Source organism: Ostrinia nubilalis, chromosome 9 (genome assembly GCF_963855985.1).
Source record: "Ostrinia nubilalis chromosome 9, ilOstNubi1.1, whole genome shotgun sequence".
Taxonomy (NCBI): Eukaryota; Metazoa; Arthropoda; class Insecta; order Lepidoptera; family Crambidae; genus Ostrinia; species Ostrinia nubilalis.
Genome location: NC_087096.1, coordinates 9,294,826 through 9,313,668, shown reverse-complemented (window position 1 = coordinate 9,313,668; position 18,843 = coordinate 9,294,826). Strand labels below are relative to the sequence as shown.

Below are 18,843 nucleotides of genomic sequence, written 5' to 3'. Positions count from 1 at the left end.
TTAATATTTTCTTCTAAGGAATTTTTATTAGGTATGAAATTTTATAATACATGATTAAAACGACTATTAGTCTTGAACTAACTGATCTATCTTAACCGCTATAGTTTTCCTTGAAAGTTCATAAAAAGCACTATAATTTTGAATTTTTCCAGATTTATCAAGCCAAAAGTTTAGTTTTTAGCGGGGGGGAACGCCCTACTCGGACAAAAATTGGCACTTTAAACTTTAACATTTTGCAAACGGATCCCTAAATCGAAAAATGGTCTTAGAAACCCCTAAGCCATTTTAAAAGACCTATCCAACGATACCCCACACATGGGGTAGAAGACGAAAAAAAAATCATCCCCACTTTACATGTAGGGGAGCTACCCTAAAAAAATTTTTTTTTTTTCAAAATTTTATTCTACCGTTTTGTCGTTGTGATTAATATACATACCTCTACAAAATTACAGCTCCCTAGTGCCAATAGTTTCCAAGCAAAACCTCGGACAGACAGACAGCCAGACATATCGAAACTATATTAAGGGTTCCTTGTCAGGACTAAAAATGATATTTGTATGATGATAATGTCATTTTATTCTATACAGTCTAAACAAATACAACTAAAAATGCTTCCGTCTGCATGTGTGAATACTAAAATGCAGAATAAATGACGAAATTAAGAAAATTATAAAACAAGTTCTTTTTTTATCAAAATCGATTTTGCTAGATTATTAGTGATTTTGTAGAAAGGAACAATTAGACTAGGTACTTCTGTAAAAAAACAATGTGACCCTAGTACTAACCGCTGTCACTACACGTGTTTTTCTGGATCTATTCGTAATCAGTGGGCTTAGTGCGACTTTACACAATCGTCATCCGCTAGCGACTGCGTAAAAAATGAAATTTAAATGTATGATGATTGTACAGCGTCCTTAGCAGACACTTTCAAGAACTAAAATCTTAAACTTTATAGATCTTTTTGATGCACTCGTTAGCAACAACGTTAAAACACACAAAAAAATGTTTCTCAGTTATATTACTCCAAAACTATTAAATTTCGGATTTTTTTTAATATCACGTGAGATTTGGGGGTGGGGGAGGGGGTCAGGCAAAATCTCACCAAATCTCACCAAGGGGGGCGGGGGGGTTGAAAAATAGCCAAAATTGTCTCACGTAATTTATGGACGCCCCCTAACTCGTTTCTATACCAAGAAATCCACCAACAAATTGTTTTAGTAATAATTACTGTATCAATTACCAACAACCAATCACAAATGTGTTATTGATAGGCTAAAACGATAGACCGGCACCCGGCAACAGGGTAACATTAATAAGGGGGCTTCTACACGAGCGGTACGCTCGGGTTTTATGTCTTTAACTCGATATAGTAAACTGTTATATTTAATGAATTAATTCAAGTGTTCTATTTAATTAATAAATTCAAAATACTTCATCTATTAATCAGGATTATCGTTTGTTGGGAAGAAACCCTTTAACTCTACCTTCGCTAAAAGACAAATAAATACGTTCATATAAAATAATTTTATTTTAATAATCACACACAAGATAATTGAACTCTATTCTAAAGCTTAGCACTTGTAAGTTAAATAAGTTGAACTTCCATCATCAACGTTTTCGAGCGCTGAGCCCCTAGGACGATTATGTCCGCAATGTTGGCCCGTAGAGCAGTTTAGTTAAACCTGAAGGCGACCGATGAATGCCACATCTGCTTCAGAAATTCTTTCAAAGTTTACTAAAAAAAATTCTTATGACTCTGCAGAACGTACTACAAATTTCTTTAAATTAGGTACTGTTTCTCTTGATCTCCTCGAAAGAAATCATGAACGAGAGAAACAGATTTATCAGAAAAAAATTTCAGGCATTAAAGATTGACACAAAATCTCAGCCAGAAAAGCGTTCTCCTGCACTCGTCTTAAGAGTAAGTTCTCCCCCGCACCATTAACCACGGAACACAATCCGGCAGGAGAACACTCAAATGAGCAAACACTATTATCAGAGAGGGTGTGCAGATTTCCCCAGAGTGCCCTTCTCCTTAAAAGTGTCGGCCGAATGACCGCTATTCCCAGCACGAACTGTGAACGGATTTTTCCTTAAAAAGATGTGACAGGAAAGACAAAACGTGCGGGTGACGGCCAACGCAATATGAATTCTTACGGTATAGAGTCTGTAAATCATCTTATCTTCTGCAATATGCTACGAAACTACAAAACAGTCTGCGTCTGCTGTCGTAGCTTTTGTGAAAAGGCCGTAAAATAAGTAGAAACTAAGATTTTTATTCAACTTTACATTGAAATTAGCTACTAGACTTTACTTACAACTTTTCTTAATTTGCTCATTGAAACCTATGAATATTTTACAAGGTAGTAAGTATGTATTTTGCTTTCAAACACTTCAATCATAAAACCATCGCCTTCACTCGCGAAAATTTCCTTTCAGATTTAAATAAATAAAAGCAAATATGACTTCGATTTATTTTACCCCGAATCACAAAATCCAATATGTCTGTTCTTGAAATCAGAAGAAATAATCACCACATGAGAGAACTCGCAAAAAGGCGTCGAATCCGCCTGCAAAATGAGTGAAGCAAAAAAAATATTGGATCTGCAAATAAGGGAAGAGTGCGTAATCAAAAAGATATTTTAGACATAATTACATTATCGGCGGTACACGAGGCGCTGGGGACCGAGTCCCGGTGCTCCAGAAAGAAATATAATTTGTCAGCGCTTCGTCACTGATCCCTGAAACCCAATATCGCGCCATTCACAATCTGCGCTCCCACCGGGTCGGAAATTTATGTAAAATCAATGCAACAAATAAAGAACGATGCGACGGTAAATATCCACGCGACGTCACAATTAGCGCCGGCCCCGTTGGGAAGCGACACAATTTTGTTATTTGCCAATCTTTTTGCGTCCCCGGCCGCTTAAAAACTTGACATATTTTGATACGAGTGTACGAAGTTGAAAAATATCATTTTTAAATGAAAGTAAACGGGAGAAACTATTCTCACTTAAAGGATTGAATTTTAATTAGGAATATGACTGAAAAAGAAAAGCAGATAAATATAAAATTGATAAGAAACATCGTCTTCTAACGTGTGCCATACACATCCTATTCCTAAACAAACTGTAAGTGTGTAATACGAATAACTGGAGATCGAACCCAGGACTGCCGATCAAGAGTTCGAATTTAACTCTCAAATAAACCACTAAAATAAATTATTTCACAGTTTAGTAGTAGGTAGTAGACTTATATCAAAAGGGTAGACAAAACTATATCTACCTCGAAATAAAACTAATGTCCACCACAGCCAGGGATTGTCAATTTTGTTTGTAACACCTTCACAAGTCACCGCCATATTCAGCGAGCAATTTATACGTAATTGGAAAACTTTTTCATGCCAATAATTGGAGTCCCATTTTAATGAAAGGATTTCGCGTTCAGCTTGGACTGGTAACATGATTTTATTCAAATTTATCCATATTTAACCGGTAAACACGGAATCAGAGACCATTATTTTGATAAAATTTGTTCCATTATGAGTGTCGGCGACCCCTTTTCGTGTTATGAAAATATTTGCCCAATTTGCGGTGGTGTATCGGTCGGAATTTAAATTACATATTTTAATCACGCTTTCTATGGGTACGGAACAGGCGTCGGGAAAGGGCTTCATGTTATTTGTGGTTGTATCTCCCAAAACACTTTTAGCCCCGCAGATCGGATCCTGAATTAAGTCAACCAGAAATACAAGATTGTTTCCGTCCAATAGGTCTAATCTCTCAGATGGGTATTCGTGCTGAAACGATCCTCTTTTATTGGCGTCTCTTTGTCGAAGTATTCGACATTTTCATCGTGGCCCCAGCCCGCCAATTTTAATGTTTGACGAAACTTCGTGGATAAGACAAAGTTGACTGTGGCGAAAACAATACTCGGATCATACAATAGCCCTTTGTTCTTTTAACCTCACGAAACTGGGACAACTGTCATAGTAAAATATGATGAATCTGAAACAACTTTTTAGCGGTGTTTCATTCATCCCAGACAACAAAGTAGGGAGATATTACCTGCTCATACAATAAATACGTAACAGCTTATTCGGCGAGCACTCTCAATTTTTATGGCGCACCCTCGGCTCTTCCCAAATCCAGGTAGTTATCGCTTCAAAGTTGTTTTAGTATCGGGAGGGGAATAACATTAGAACAACCGTTCATGACCGTAAACCGTGTTAAAAAGAAACATGAAATTCGTTGTAAATATGCAACGAAATCCGAAACCCGTTTCATATGCAACAAGTCCGCCGAGGATCTTATTTACAGCGGTCAGTTTCTTGCCGACTTTGCTGATATTTGCACGGGCTGACCGTTTTTAAAGTTAAGTCTTCAGAAACTTTGGTGTTGCTGTGGTCTTTTCACGAGTTGGAAACACAGGTACGTAAATGTTAATTATCAATCAGTTGTTCTATTTATCTGTTAATAACAAACAATATTAAAAACATCTTGTTGTTTTGTATTTAAATTATGTTAATTCGTACCTAATAGAGACATAAATGTTAAATAAATTGATAATAACTCGGCAGCACATCATGTCATCCACACGAGTAGTGGCCATCACGGGCTGTGACAGCGGGCTCGGATGGGCCATCGCAGCCCGGGCTGCCCGGGAAGGCCTGGTCACTGTTGCAGGGATGCTGAAAGGTAGATAATAGGCTAGTTTCCTAAAAAAATTTTTTTAGTCCGTCATGTTTAATATCAAAAAATATTGGACACATATATTTTTATTTGTCAATCTAACAAATAATTACATAGTTATGGTGCGTTGAAGTTCCGCACGACGTCACAACGTGCGGCACTTTTATGCAAGCATTGACGTCACGGGCCTCTTCTTATGAACTTTGGCGCGCTTTATCTCTTTAAATTTTCATTATTTTGAAAAAGTGAAAAATACGTGTAGAGTATTTTTTGATAAGTTAACTGACGGACTAATTAAAACTCTTGCTTTTTGACCCAGGAAACATCCCTATTAGGCATAATTTCTAGTTTAGTTTCTATTTCTTTTAGTTTCTAGAGCGTTATTCGTGTACCTACCAATGTTCAATGAACTAAAAATTAAATAAACAAATAATTATCCCATACTATGAGAAACATTCAACCTTTGATGGTAGACAAACTAATATTCGTGACAGTTTTAATTTCTAAATCGCTTACGGAGTGCAGTAACTTATCTACTTAATTACATTTCAGAATTACGACGGTCACGTTTGTAGGTAACCAGGTAGGTATAGTAACTTTGTCTAGGAGGGCTGGTAACTTACCCATTACTTATCTTACCTCAAGGGTTTAGTGGATAATTTTCAATATTCTTGTTTTTTTTTCAAGGTGCTGATACTCCAGCCGGCCAAGCGCTGAAGAAACTCAGCGCTCACCCGTGCCAATTAGACGTCACTGATAATAAAAGCGTGTCAGATTTCAAAGAATACGTCGACAAGCTGCTAAAAGATAACCCAAACTATAGTAAGTATCATTAGGTATGAAGTAATTCAATTGTTTTTTATGTCACGTGATAACACTTCCTTGTTTACCTAATTGTTTTATTTCATTTTCTATCAGGATGATATGGGTACCCTACTCCAGTATTAAATTCAATTGATTCTCTGCCTTACATATTCTCCTACGGTAGTAAATTTATTGACTCCTGAGAGCTTCTAAATTAAATTAAATCAAATTAAGTACAAGACAATCTTATGAAATAATAAGACGGAGGATCATATTTTTTTATTTACATTATGAAAATCTAATGATAGGTTTTAATTTTCATCATAATTGATTGATTTCGAATCTCTTCACTATTTTTATAATTTCAGATATTATGATCAACACCTAATCTCTATTATACGAGTATGTTTGATTTTCAATTTGAATTTGAATGAATTTGAATTTTCTCATCTTTTATAGAGCTGCATGCGATCGTGAACAATGCTGGAGTGATGACAATCGGCGACTACGAGTGGCAGAGGCCGAGCATGATAGAGGCTACCATAAATGTCAACTTATTAGGGGCCATGAGAGTGGTGTCGGCGTTTCTACCAGACCTTAGGAGAACGGCGCTACAGGTAGGTAGAGTTTTGACAATCCAAGGCTAGGTTGCACCATCTTACTTTAACTTTGACAAACGTCAAAAATCTGTCAAACTCCATACAAAATGCACCGGTTATCGTCATAGTTACCGTTAAAGTTAGGTGGTGCAACTCAGCCTGAGTACACAATGGCAAAAATCTACTTTTAAGTAGGTATATTTTAGATTATCTAGTTTAAAGTTGGTTAATCGAATTCTGGAAAAAAAAAACAAAAAACCCTTTCTATTAGGAAAAACCGATACTTATCTACGCTAAGTGCACACTCTGCTTACAACGAAATTAATTTATATTATTAGGTACCTACTACGAGTATACCATGATTTTTAATAAACGATACTTATAATATAGGTACTATGTATTCTGTGGTACTGCCTTTTTGATAAAGAAATTCTGTAGAAAACACGAAGCAAGAGGATAAAGAAAATTAACTCCGCCGATACTTCGCGCCAAAAGGTTTTTTCGAAGTGGTAAAAATGTAATTAAACTAATTCTTGCCGAATTAGGATTCCCATTTCCTTAACTTAAATTTAGTCGGCAGAGCAGGAAAAATCGTTAAAAAGGTAACTTACAAAAACAAATTATTATATTACGATTCCTTTTATGTCTTCTTATTTTATCTTAGGTAAAAAGTAGTAGTTAATTAAATAATATTAATATTTAACTACCGACCTACCTTTATTATTGAATATTGATTTGGTTTTTTTTGTGCGTAACATGCACTCCATTTTAATATCAGTTCTAAATGGGTGTCACAATTTCACGACTTAATATACAGGGTGGCATTTCATAATGCGACCTGAAGGGAAAGTACTAAATGCAGTTCTCTTTTTCTTTTTCTTTTTTTTTTTCAAAAATAAAAGAATATTTTCTTAGAGAAAACATAGATTTTATTATAAAATACCACCGTGTATACTAAAGCAAAGCCCTTGCGTGGTACGAAATCGATACTTAGTTCATAATTAAGTAGGTAACTTACAATCCACAGTATTATATTTTGGTAGCTTACTTACCTAAATAAGGCAATTGGCGAAATTTCTCGTTTCAAGTTACATGCTTTACATAGCAATAACATCAGCTAATAACAGGAAAACAAACTTCTGGTAAAATGAGAAAAACACGAAATAAGTACTTAAATCAGTAAGCTTGATTGATTGAAAAGTTTTATTTTTGTAATAGAACCTGCTTTTGTGTCGGAGGACAATTTAAGGAAATGAGTAGGTAGTAAAGTGAGATCCTCTACCTACTTACAAAGAATTTTCACGTTATTCTTAATAACACAATTTCGATAAGAAGTCTTAAGTCAGAAGAGAAGTCTCCGTAGAATATTCGCTTTTGCATACAAATTAACGCTCTACCTTGTTGTTGTTATTGATTACTACGCACTTACGCAGTTGTGGACTATAGACATTAAGTAAGACTTAGTTAAAATTTGTGAATTAAATGCAGGTTTTGCAGTTTCAGGGGGCACAGCCGCGCGTTATCAACGTAGCCAGCCACTGCGGATTACAACCACTAGCGGGCTTCGGGGCATACAGCGCCAGTAAGGCCGGACTGTTGGCGTGGACGCAATCGTTGCGACTGGAACACGCGCCTCATGACTTGACTGCAGTCGCTTTCATACCCGGTACTAACCTACGAGATCGAATCGGAAATGATGAAATCCGTGAACGAACTAAAGTCGCTGACGCTGACTAAATCCCGACGGATTGCAAGCTGAAGTGGTAATGGGCAGGGCACATAGAGTACGCAGAACTGACGGCCGACGGGGCAGCAAGGTTCTGGAGTGGAGGCCGCGTATCGGAAAACGCAGCGTGGGACCTCCACCCACAAGGTGGACCGACGACATCATAAAGGTAGCAGGAAGGCGCTGGACGCAGGCCGCAACCGGGCAACATGGAAAGCATTGGGGGAGGCCTATGTTTAGCAGTGGACGTCCTATGGCTGAGATGATGATGATGATGATGACTAACCTACGTAATACATTATACCTAATAGATTACCTGTAGATGGATCGAGATGGTGGACGCAAGGGCGTCCGCCTCCTTAACACGCAGATTCCCCACGTGCTTTGGAGAGGGGACCCCTGAAGAGCGAGGCTGCGGCCGTTGCGTGGGGCAGGCATGCGAACGATTCACCGACTCGTATGCTGCTCACTAAGTGCGACCTGAGGGACCCGACTGGTTTTAGTGGGTAGGCCTCGCCCTTCTGGCAAGGAGAGCCCCACATAACCCATCGGCTCAGATTCATCCATTTTCCGGTCGAAAAAAAATGGCTCTCTTCGCTCGCTCGCTCTACTCTACCTCTCTCGGTGCAGGACGCTGACCCTGAGCCCTTTGGTCCAACCACTAGACCTCAACAAACCCTATAAATACCTACCTAAATAGCGTTCCCTATTGTACCTACCTACATTTACTTCGAACTCCTCCTATGTTCTTCTGATTAATTCGTTGTTTACTTACTTACATTCTTTTTGTTTCAGGAGGCTTTGTTGGTGCCAGCAGCCTGTTATCGAAACAAGCAGATTATGGAAGCAGCATGCTAGAACACTTAGACGAAGAACAAAAGGCATTCTACGGCAAACGAATCACAGCCCTCAATAACTATTTAGCAGCAGTTTCATGCGAAACAAGTTTCGATTCATTGAAAGATGAAATTATTATAGAAACCTTTGTAAAAGCGTTGACTGATGAGCACCCTAAGGAGTTATACAAAGTAGAATCATGGAGATACATGTTTTATTACAATATATTAAAATTACCGTTACCAGAAAGTGTTCGTCGTAGAATAATGAATAGATTTTTAAGTTTTCCTGTTGAATAAAATAAAGTAGCATAACTTGTTTATTCTGTGGACAATCTATATTATAATAATAAAACTCTGAAAACCATCTGTTTGTCCAAAAATTTCGTATTTCTCATCTGTGGCACATCTGTGGGCTTGGAGCATGCTCCAGCATGCTCCATCTAAAATTTAAATATGTAACTCAAAGGTGACTAACTGAATGACTGACATAGTGATCTATCAACGCACAGCCCAAACCACTCGGCTGAACCATTTAAGAACCTAGTAAGTGCAGCGGAGCAAATTTTACAGGAGAGCGAAAAAACGCATTTTCATTTGCCCTGCTAAGATGCTTAAAGATTTGGATAACTTCCGATGTTTATATTAAAGATTAGTTACTAAAGTATACTTTATGGAATAAAAGAATATATTTAGTTAAAAATTGCAAGTTTTATGCTCTTTACTAACACTAAAAATTATTTTTTTGACAAAAGTGCCTCGTAAAAATCAAAATCAAAATCGAATATGAATCAGTACTCATGTAGTCCCCAGATTTTGATATGGTTATCGAGTGTCAGCCAACAGAACTCGAAATAATATTTAAATTACAGTAGCATTTTACCTCTAGTAAGTCACATTGACCATTTTGAAACCTAGTAAGTCCATGCTCTTACTAGGTTTTAAATGGTCATTGTAACTTGCTAGGTTTTGATAATGGTTTTTGCAGATTTGAATTGGACTTACTAGGTTTTTAGCAACGCGTTTCTCCGGTGTTAAGTGTAATAGAGCGATTTCTGTCTTTACATCCTGTGGAGACCTTAATTCTAAGGTGATTTATGACAAAAAACGAAAATCTGAAAAAGTGTCCCTTACTAGGTTCTTAAATGGTTCAGCCGCACTGCCCCCCTAGACAAAACGCACTTTTTGATCGAATCAAAAATCGAATCCGTCAAAACTCCATACAAAAAAGGGGCTTTTCGACCACTTTTCGATTGGTTTGCGATTATAATTTGCACTTTGTCTAGACCCACTGGACAGATCGGGCTGAAATTTGTCAGGTAGATGTTATGACGTGGATGCCTACGTCATACTACTACGGCTAAGAAAGGATTTTACGAATCCACGCGTACGAAGTCGCGGGCGGCCGCTAATCAAAACATAAAACATGAGTTCAAATTTCGCGGCACAGCTCGATCAGTTTGTTTTCGATGGCATTAAAAGCTTACTACTGCCCCCTTAGACAAAACCACAGATATGACGCACTTTTTGATCGAATCGAAAATCGAATCCGTCAAAACTCCATACAAAAAAGGGGCTTTTCGACCACTTTTCGACTGGTTTGCGATTATAATTTGCACTTTGTCTAGACCCACAGTTCTACACTGCATTCTCAACGAACTAGGCTGTATACTTAACAACGCCTTGGTCACGCACGGCCTCTAATGCTGGGTTTACACTATGCGGAAATTAGCAGAGTCAAGTAAAAAAAACAGAGGAGTGGGGATGAAATTCATTCATATTTTTTCATCACCACCCCACTGTTTTTTTGACTTGACTTGGCTAATTTCCGCGCAGTGTAAAAGCAGCATTAAGAAAAATAAAAAGTAATCTGTCATCAAAGTATTGTTTCCATATCTGTGATTGTTTCTCTTCACAGTAGAGATGGGTTATACTAGGTAAATTTGATAATAGGTGCACCTATTCCTAGTATTTATTAATACTCGATCCAAATACCTATTCCACCTAGTACGTAGTAATATAGCATACTTGACGCGACTAGTGCGGACTAATCCACGTAATGTCTTTAAAATACCTACAATTTTCTTTGAAAAGATACAACCGTAGTATGAATAATGCAATTTGAAATTGAATAATAATTCCTCCCTTCATACTTCAACAGGCTTAGGACTGTTAACTTAAAAGTTGGCGTATTTAAAAGATATCAATTTCATAAAAATCTTTACATATTTTTTCTTATTTACATGAATATGGTTTGACTACGTTTGTGTGCGTTTGCTTCGTCGCGCTCAAATTTGTTTGGTCAGACAGAGACGGAGTGAATCTCTACGTTCCCACATAAGCTTAGCGAGAAATACTAGGTGCGCGTAATACACGACTACGATTACGCAATAATAACCTCTATTACTATGATAAAATACTAGGTGGATCAAGTATTTGAAAAATTGGAATAGGTGCCGCCTAGTACTGTAAAATACCTAGTGTGTGGATCTGTTCTAGTAAATACGTCTCATCTCTACTTCACAGTTTCTCTTCTTCTTGCCCTCTAATCCATATCTGTGTTCTTGCCCTTTCTTCTTTGCGAGTACGAAGCAGTGACGGCGAAATCATTAGACGGTAAGTAACCTGCAATTATTTATAACTACTTTATCAGGTTTGTTAGCAATTTTCAAGGAAAATTTACCTACATGGACTTTTTATTTTTATTAACATGAATTTAAAAAAATACTTTTTGTTTGTATAGCCTGACCAGGAACATAAAAACCCTGGCATAGAGGCGCGTCAATTGCATTTGATAGTGCAACACTGAGTACAGTCGTACCTGTGTTAAATTAATAGGCTAACTTTATGTACCTATCAGGATTCAGGATTACGGGTTAATTTGATATTTTCATAAATTAACGAAAACATATTATTATAGGTAACCTGGTTTAAATAAATTAAATGAAACCATCAATCGAGCTAGTAGGATTTATTTCATTATTCATCAATAATCAAATTCAGAACTTGAATATTCAACTGCAATGTCTGCTCATGAACGCTTCAAACTCGGTACTTCTCTCCCAATTCCATAAAATTCAACACTTAGAAAGTGACAAACAATTTAAAATAGGTAGTTGAAACAAACCACAGCTAATTTTCATAGTGGACTGTACTATACGATAAACATGTCAGTCAATTTGACAACCTTTGTCGGAAACATTATTCAATGAAAATATTGTCCGAATCCTTAGTATTTCTCTTCGACAAATACTTTAACACATTGTGAACCACTTTTCTTTCACGACTATAAAAATATTTTAGCAATTTAATTCATAAAATCAGTTGCGTACATTTAAAATAAAGTTTGTTTACACTTTGACAGCAATAGAGTGACATGCAAGGTGACATGTCAATGAAGTTTTCAGTTACTGTTGCCATTAAAAGAAATTATTAGTACCAGGTTGCGGAAACTTCCATACTACGATCATCCAAGTGAAACTTGCTTCCAAACAGCGACTTCAGTCGATAAATTCCAATACTTTTTAACTACCCTAAAACGCTCTAGATGTCGCTGCTCCTGTTTCCTTCATATTTTCATTTTTTTCTTAATTAAAATATATTTGAGAATATTGTTAGTTACAATGTGAAAACTTTTTTTAAAATGAAATTAATTTGTTTTAATTTAAAACTGAACGGTGACATTTTTTGTTATGATTTACATAATAGAGTAGTAGAAATTACTATTTAACATAATATGGCAACTTTGTTTTTCCTCCAAAATGGCCGGTGTTGTTTTTGTTATGTTAAATGCATTCTTGTTTTCTTAGCCATCATTTAAGTGTTTTGTGGCCCTATTAAAGTATTGAAGAGTCGTCGAGTCAAATTCAAGTTCATTCCTTCGTACCTGCTGCTGTTCTGGTTCATCGGAGTTTTGTTCGTTCCATCGTGAATCGCGAAGAAACTTTCTGTTATGTTCACAAGTGATCTGAGTTTTCTCAATGTGAAAATGCTTTTATAGTGTTGTTGAAAACTTTGCGAAAAGACGCTTTTGGTGAATAATTTTATGTGTGTTCATAAATAAAGTAAAATTATTAAATTCAAAAGTTTTTGTTTACTTATTTCCATTTCCATGTGCAATGTAGAATTTTTCCAAATCCATTGTTTTGAAAATAATATGTCGGCGCCGGACACAGATGCTGCAAATTATTATTGATGATTAATAGTACCAATCTTAATATTATGTTATCTGTAGAAATCTGTAGAGCAGAAGGTTTGTGATTCCTAAACGTAACACCCGACTGATGCGCAGAAAAAGATAACTGTCAATCAGTTGTGTCATGTCAAGTGTGAGCAGGCGGCTGCGAGGTTATCTTTGAAAAGCGTGTTGAGTTTGGTGGAACGTTAAATTGTAGGAAAAGTGATTGTCAACCATCCAAGATATTATCTCCTTGCCCGTTAACCCACGCCTATGGAGATTCCACCCCTAGAGTTCCTTCTGATAGAGACCCAGTGCCTTTAAATACAATACGTACACCATAAAGATAAATATTTTCAAAATAATGGATTTGAAAAAATTCTACATTGTACATCAAAAAAACAATAATTCTTTGAAGGTTATGAGGGCCTGTGTGCGTGAACTGTGTGTATGTGTGCGTGGACTTTATGTATGTATGTGTGCGTGGACTATGTATGTATGTGAGCGTTACGTACGTAGGTCTAAGTACAGGGAATTTAACACCAGGCTGTCAATTAGTAGGTTCAAAAATTTGACAGAGAGGGTTCTCTATTTCCTATGTATTACTTTTCTCTATGATTCAGTGTTGCCAGAAGGTTACTTTTGTAACCTTTTAGGTTACTTTTGAACTGCTGTGGTTACTTTTAGGTTACACTAATGAAAAGGTTACTTTTAGGTGATTTTTCAGAAATTGTAGAATTAACTTTATAGGTTATTCAGTAAAAAATATTAATAGTGACAATTTAAAAATTATGTCATAAAGTGCATTTAAACTTGAATTTGATTTATTATTTGTTAAAAAAAATGAGTTTTAGCGAATGTTTTTCGATAATAAAACGCAAATCCATGAAACGTTTTTATACGACTGGTCACTTTTTGAATTTAGATGATCAATTGCATTCATTTTCCATCCATGAACAACCTTACACAATCATCGCTCCGCACCCCCCCCCCCCCGTATGAAGGTTACTTTTGATTCAAAAAGGTTACTTTCACAGATATGGATAGATGCAGCATGTGTCAAAAATTGTATGAAGCCGAGCGTGCCACTTTTTAAACGTCATTAGTGTCATTTTAGCGAATTTTAGTGATTGCCGCAACATAAAAGTAATCGTATCATCGTACTGCATTCGCAAAGTCATCGAATGATATCGTGTGACTCGATTCAAAAATTAATTAATTCCGATAAAACTGATATTTTGTTAAATTTATAGCTAGTCTGACTGTGGATTAAAATAATTTTGTAGCGGTAGACGTTATTCTACAATTCTACATGATTAATTTGCAAATAATGTTTTTGTTGTGCCTAATGTTTATGAAAGTAATGATCGTTATTCCATTATGTTAAATAGTACTACTAGTAATTTATACTTAATTCCATACTTTTAAATATCCTAGTAAGTAAATGAATTTTGTCGGCCGTTTGGTGTAGTGGTTCAGAACGGACTACTATGCCGAGAGGTCCCGGGTTCGATTCCCGGCCGGGCAGAAATTGAAATGATGAATTTTAATTTCTGTGACGGGTCTGGGTGTGACTATGTATAATATTTATGTATTTAAAAAAAAAAAGTATATAAGTAGTATATCCGTTAAGCTAGCACCCATAACACAAGCATTAAGTTGCTTACTTTGGGGCTAGCTGGCGCTGTGTGAAATTGTCCAAAGATTTATTTATTTATTTAGATTTATTACCTAGTTTCATAAAATAAATACTATTTTACTCAAGCTTTTACTAAATGTAAAAATGCGCAGTTTTGCCAATTCGTTTTCTTTCATAAAGCTAAGTCAGGTACCTAGTTTTGAAGATATTTCTAAACGACAAAATCTCGGCCGTCGTATACATAGACTAGTAATAGTGTATACTGCGATCACTGACCTAACTTCTTGATTTGTATATTTCGACGTTATATATACAGTGCACTCTGTCTTCCGCGATCACTGATCTAACTTGTTTTATAATTCTTCTACTGCTACTTTATTCTATTAATTACATATTTTGTTACTCGTTGCTGTTAATTACAATTCTCAATCCGTAAATAATTTCTTCTCTCTACCGTGTTCGTACTACTGTCCTCGTAATATTATCGTATCCGATTGTTGTAATCGGATTACATGAACATCACTCGACCATGTATGTCCATTTGGACATATCGGAATGGCACGCTTTGACTAGCAACTTGCTGTATCTACTCTAATCCATATCTGTGGTTACTTTTTTTTATATTTCTGGTAATTTCTGACTAGACCCGACTGGCAACACTGCTATGATTAGTACCATTAGTTTTCCGCAACATGGCGAGTGTTTTTAAGTTCCTGTGGGTCTAGACAAAGTGCAAATTTTAATCGCAAACCAGTCGAAAAGTGGTCGAAAAGCCCCTTTTTTGTATGGAGTTTTGACGGATTCGATTTTCGATTCGATCAAAAAGTGCGTTTTGTCTAGGGGGGCTGGTCGGGCTATAGAGATTTATTTAAATAAACGCTCAAACACAGTTTTTGAACGAAAACCATAAACGATATTATAAAATTATTTTTGTTTATTTCTGAACGTTTATTGTCTATGTAAAAAAGTTGTCTAATGCTTTTGTCGATCATTAAAATTTATTTTCTGTCTGTGCTCTTTCCGTATGTTTTACTAATATTAATTTGGCCTAATATTCTGCATAATATTTTGAATCATCATGTCGAAAAATCACAAAGATAATGAAACTTGCATCGAGGATGATACACGTGGTAATGTGTAATGTCGGCAACTGTGTTCCTGCACTTCCTGCTGCATCACAAAGGGGCGACCAAGGTACCAATACCATTTCTATTGAGAAATTAGAAGGCACCAAAAACTACTGTAATTGGAAGTTACAATTGAAAATGGTGCTGATAGACGCCGGGTTGTGGCACTGTATACAGCCAGGAGAATCTGTGCTGTTTGGGGATGACGAACGAGCTATCGCCAAAATTTGCCTTAACCTGCAAAGCAGTGTTTATCCATATGTTAAGAACGCTAAAACCGCCAAATATGTATGGAAAAGTTTAGAGAGGGCGTATGAAAACAAAGGCATAAGTCGTAGACTGGCCCTAAAAAGGGTCTATACAAGATTCAATGTGAGACATTTCCTTCATTGGAGAAATACATTACAAATATAATTGATGCATCACAACAACTTGCTGAAATTGTTTGGGTAAGTGATGCAACAAATTAATACTACTTTTACGAATACGAATATTAAATCTACTATTCGGCGAATACGAATATCTCTACATAATTATAGTCTGTTCGCCGAGAGTTGATAAAAAAAATAAAATATCAGAGGTTTTAAACTCATTATAAATTACGGCCCGCTAATTATTTTTGTCGATATAATTAAAAAGTTGGTAGATTATTTGGCCTGGCCTTTTTTTTTGGCCTGGATTCTCGGCTCGGTTACAATATAATTTTGGACTACCATTTATAAGAATGTTCTAAAAATACCAAAATCTACTAAACGATTTCGCACTACTAAATCATCGTTCTCTTTGCCTCAAATCTACCAAAAAAGTAGAAATCTACTAAAAGTGGTCACGCTGTGGCCGCCGCCGCCCGCCGGCCGGGGCGCTTGACGACAGCTGCGTGGCTCGTACCATGGTACTCAGTGCGCGTTGTGACAAACGAGGCCCGCCATACAGAATGCGATAATTAAGCGACAGTCGCTATTGCAAGACATTTCATAATATTTATCAACTCTCGGCGAACAGACTTTAGTCATGAAATACTCGTAAATTTAACAGTTCTCTCCACGCTCCTAAAAAACAAAGAATCTTGCCATCGGCAACAATGTGTATTTAACGCGGACCCCACACCCTCACCCGAGCTCGACGAATACCAGGCCCTGTCACCGGCGTTGTAAGTATAAGGTCACCTCCAAAAGACAGATGAAATTTTAATAGGGCATCTAATTATTAGAGATGAAACGGATATCCGGTAACTATCCGGTAGGCCGGATATCCGGCCTAAATTTACTATCCGGCCGGATACCGGATAGTAACTCACTATCCGGCCGGATACCGGATATTAAAAAACTACGATAATTTCTTATAATAAAATGAAATACATTCATCTTTGAGGTAAATATCAATAAAAAGGCTTATAATAATAACGGCTTATAATTAAAGTCCAAAAAGATACAAAAAAAGCCATATTAAGGCCTTTCAAAAAACTTTTCTTTTTCAGGGCTATTCACTCTAATGACGAATCTATACTTCTATACTTTTAATATTATAAATGCGAAAGTAATTCTGTCTGTCTGTCTGTCTTGCTTTCACACCTAAACCACTGAACCGACTTTGATGAAATTTGGCATAGATATAGTTTGAGTCCCGGGAAAGGAGATAGGATAGTTATTATCCCGGTTTTTGAAACAGGGACACGCGATAAAGTTATTCTGTGACAGACAAAATTCCACGCGGGCGGAAAGCTTGTACTAAATAAATAAATATCTGTTAATGTCGAAATATAGCCAATTAAATTAGGCGATCTTTTTTTCACTGATGGTCTGATGACATGATGCAGTTCAGTCAGATTACGCAGCAAGTAAACTAATTTAAATTTTCCCTATTCAACCACACACTCACGATGGCAACCGAAATCGCTCGAATTGATCTGCCCCCTAGACAAATGGCAAAATCTGACATTCTATTCGGACGGATACGGATTCGATTTTCGAAAAGTGTGACTTGTCTACTAGACCCACTGATCGCGTTCGAAGCACCTGGCGGCGCTAAACTCGTCATGACATACAACGAGACAATGGGCCAACTATCCGGCCGCCGGATATCCGGCTATCCGGCCTAGCAGCTCGCCGGATATCCGGTATCCGGTATCCGGCCAAACCACTATCCGTTTCATCTCTACTAATTATATTAGAAAAATTGGACCCTAGCATTAAAACCAAAAAAAAAGTTTCTGTTTTTACTTTTCCTAACAAACTAAATGTAATATTTTCAAGAGCATCCTGTTTATCGGCCCTCTGTCATTTTCACATTATTTACATACGTGACGTACTTGTACACGGATACACTGTCTGGCACAATCGATGCCATGCCTCCGGACCGCACTGAGCACTGAGTTCACTCGACATAACATCAAAAAATCTCGAAAACTAGCATTCTAAAAATATGGTTGTAATATCTAAAACAAAAGAATTTAAGATGTTTTATTTATTTGTCCCATAAATCTCGTCTGTCTTTTGGAGGTGACCTTATAGTTTTTTAACCAACCAAACTTTTTTTTTTATTTGATTGTAGTAATAAAATCTATAATTTCTTTAATAGATATTTGGAGTGCGGTGGAAGCGGCGCAACCACTCCTCGTGGGCCGACGACGCCACGGGCGAGGCTCACTCCACCGACCGCTACATGACCACGAAATCATGGAACACCTGTTCTATGGTAAGTTAATCATACAGTTTTCACCAAATCTAACAGCTCGCCACCTTCCATCTAAGTATCGCTAATTTCGTTATTTTAATTTTATTAGGAAGCGAAGAAGATTCTTCGGAGGAGGGGGACGAGGACGCGCTGCCGATCCCGCGCGGTACGGGCGTTTCTCGAGGAAGAGGGGGCTGCACCAGCGGCCCTTGATTTTTCATGGCCTCCTCTACTCTTCACCCCCTCCGTCAAGCCGGCTTCGCAGCCATCAAGCCAGTGGTCCCGGTCCTGGAGTCAGCGGTCCCGATCCCGGAGTCAACGGCGTTAGATCAATTTGACTTTCAGAGGAAAGCTTTCAGTAACCTCAAATCGCAATAATTTCGTAAATAAAATTCGTACATAAATAATTAGTATTTTAAATTATCCTACTTCCTACTAACGAAACTTATAAATGCGAAAGTTTGGATGTCTGGATGGATGTTTGTTACTCTTTCACGCAAAAAGTACTGAACGGATTTTGATGAAACTTTACAGTATTATTATTTATAACCCCCCCCCCCATTCCAAGAGG

General features: G+C 37.0%; 2 protein-coding genes across 4 annotated transcripts; both read left to right on the top strand.

Moving 5' to 3' along the window:
- The first annotated feature begins 4,195 nt into the window (after positions 1 to 4,195).
- On the top strand, positions 4,196 to 9,023 carry LOC135074989 (D-beta-hydroxybutyrate dehydrogenase, mitochondrial). Its single transcript, XM_063969360.1, has 6 exons — positions 4,196 to 4,430; positions 4,580 to 4,697; positions 5,379 to 5,513; positions 5,955 to 6,112; positions 7,592 to 7,760; positions 8,616 to 9,023. Exons 2-6 carry the CDS (start codon positions 4,586 to 4,588, stop codon positions 8,954 to 8,956), a joined length of 915 nt encoding a protein of 304 aa, XP_063825430.1. The 5' UTR covers positions 4,196 to 4,430; positions 4,580 to 4,585; the 3' UTR covers positions 8,957 to 9,023.
- A 6,156-nt stretch (positions 9,024 to 15,179) lies between these two features.
- On the top strand, positions 15,180 to 18,679 carry LOC135074591 (uncharacterized). Of its 3 annotated transcripts, none has more exons than XR_010257861.1 (3): positions 15,180 to 16,048; positions 18,177 to 18,293; positions 18,382 to 18,679. XR_010257861.1 is itself a non-coding variant. In XM_063968934.1 (3 exons), the coding sequence occupies exons 1-3, from the start codon at positions 15,613 to 15,615 to the stop codon at positions 18,598 to 18,600; spliced, it is 390 nt and encodes a 129-aa protein (XP_063825004.1). In that variant the 5' UTR covers positions 15,180 to 15,612; the 3' UTR covers positions 18,601 to 18,679. The 3 variants fall into 3 exon arrangements, 1 of the variants encoding a protein (XP_063825004.1); XM_063968934.1 differs by having other exon boundaries at positions 15,180 to 15,666; XR_010257862.1 differs by lacking the exon at positions 15,180 to 16,048 and adding an exon at positions 16,199 to 16,749.
- The last annotated feature ends 164 nt before the right edge of the window (positions 18,680 to 18,843 follow it).

What these genes read in the sequence shown, in the direction of transcription:
- LOC135074989 (XM_063969360.1), top strand. Translation starts at nt 4,586, where the DNA reads ATGTCATCCACACGAGTAGTGGCCATCACGGGCTGTGACAGCGGGCTC. An exon ending in TTAGGAGAACGGCGCTACAG is followed by an intron (nt 6,113 to 7,591) that starts GTAGGTAGAGTT and finishes CAGGTTTTGCAG; the next exon opens with TTTCAGGGGGCACAGCCGCG. An exon ending in TGCAGTCGCTTTCATACCCG is followed by an intron (nt 7,761 to 8,615) that starts GTACTAACCTAC and finishes TTTTTGTTTCAG; the next exon opens with GAGGCTTTGTTGGTGCCAGC.
- LOC135074591 (XM_063968934.1), top strand. Translation starts at nt 15,613, where the DNA reads ATGTCGGCAACTGTGTTCCTGCACTTCCTGCTGCATCACAAAGGGGCG. An exon ending in ATCACAAAGGGGCGACCAAG is followed by an intron (nt 15,667 to 18,176) that starts GTACCAATACCA and finishes TTTCTTTAATAG; the next exon opens with ATATTTGGAGTGCGGTGGAA. An exon ending in CATGGAACACCTGTTCTATG is followed by an intron (nt 18,294 to 18,381) that starts GTAAGTTAATCA and finishes TAATTTTATTAG; the next exon opens with GAAGCGAAGAAGATTCTTCG.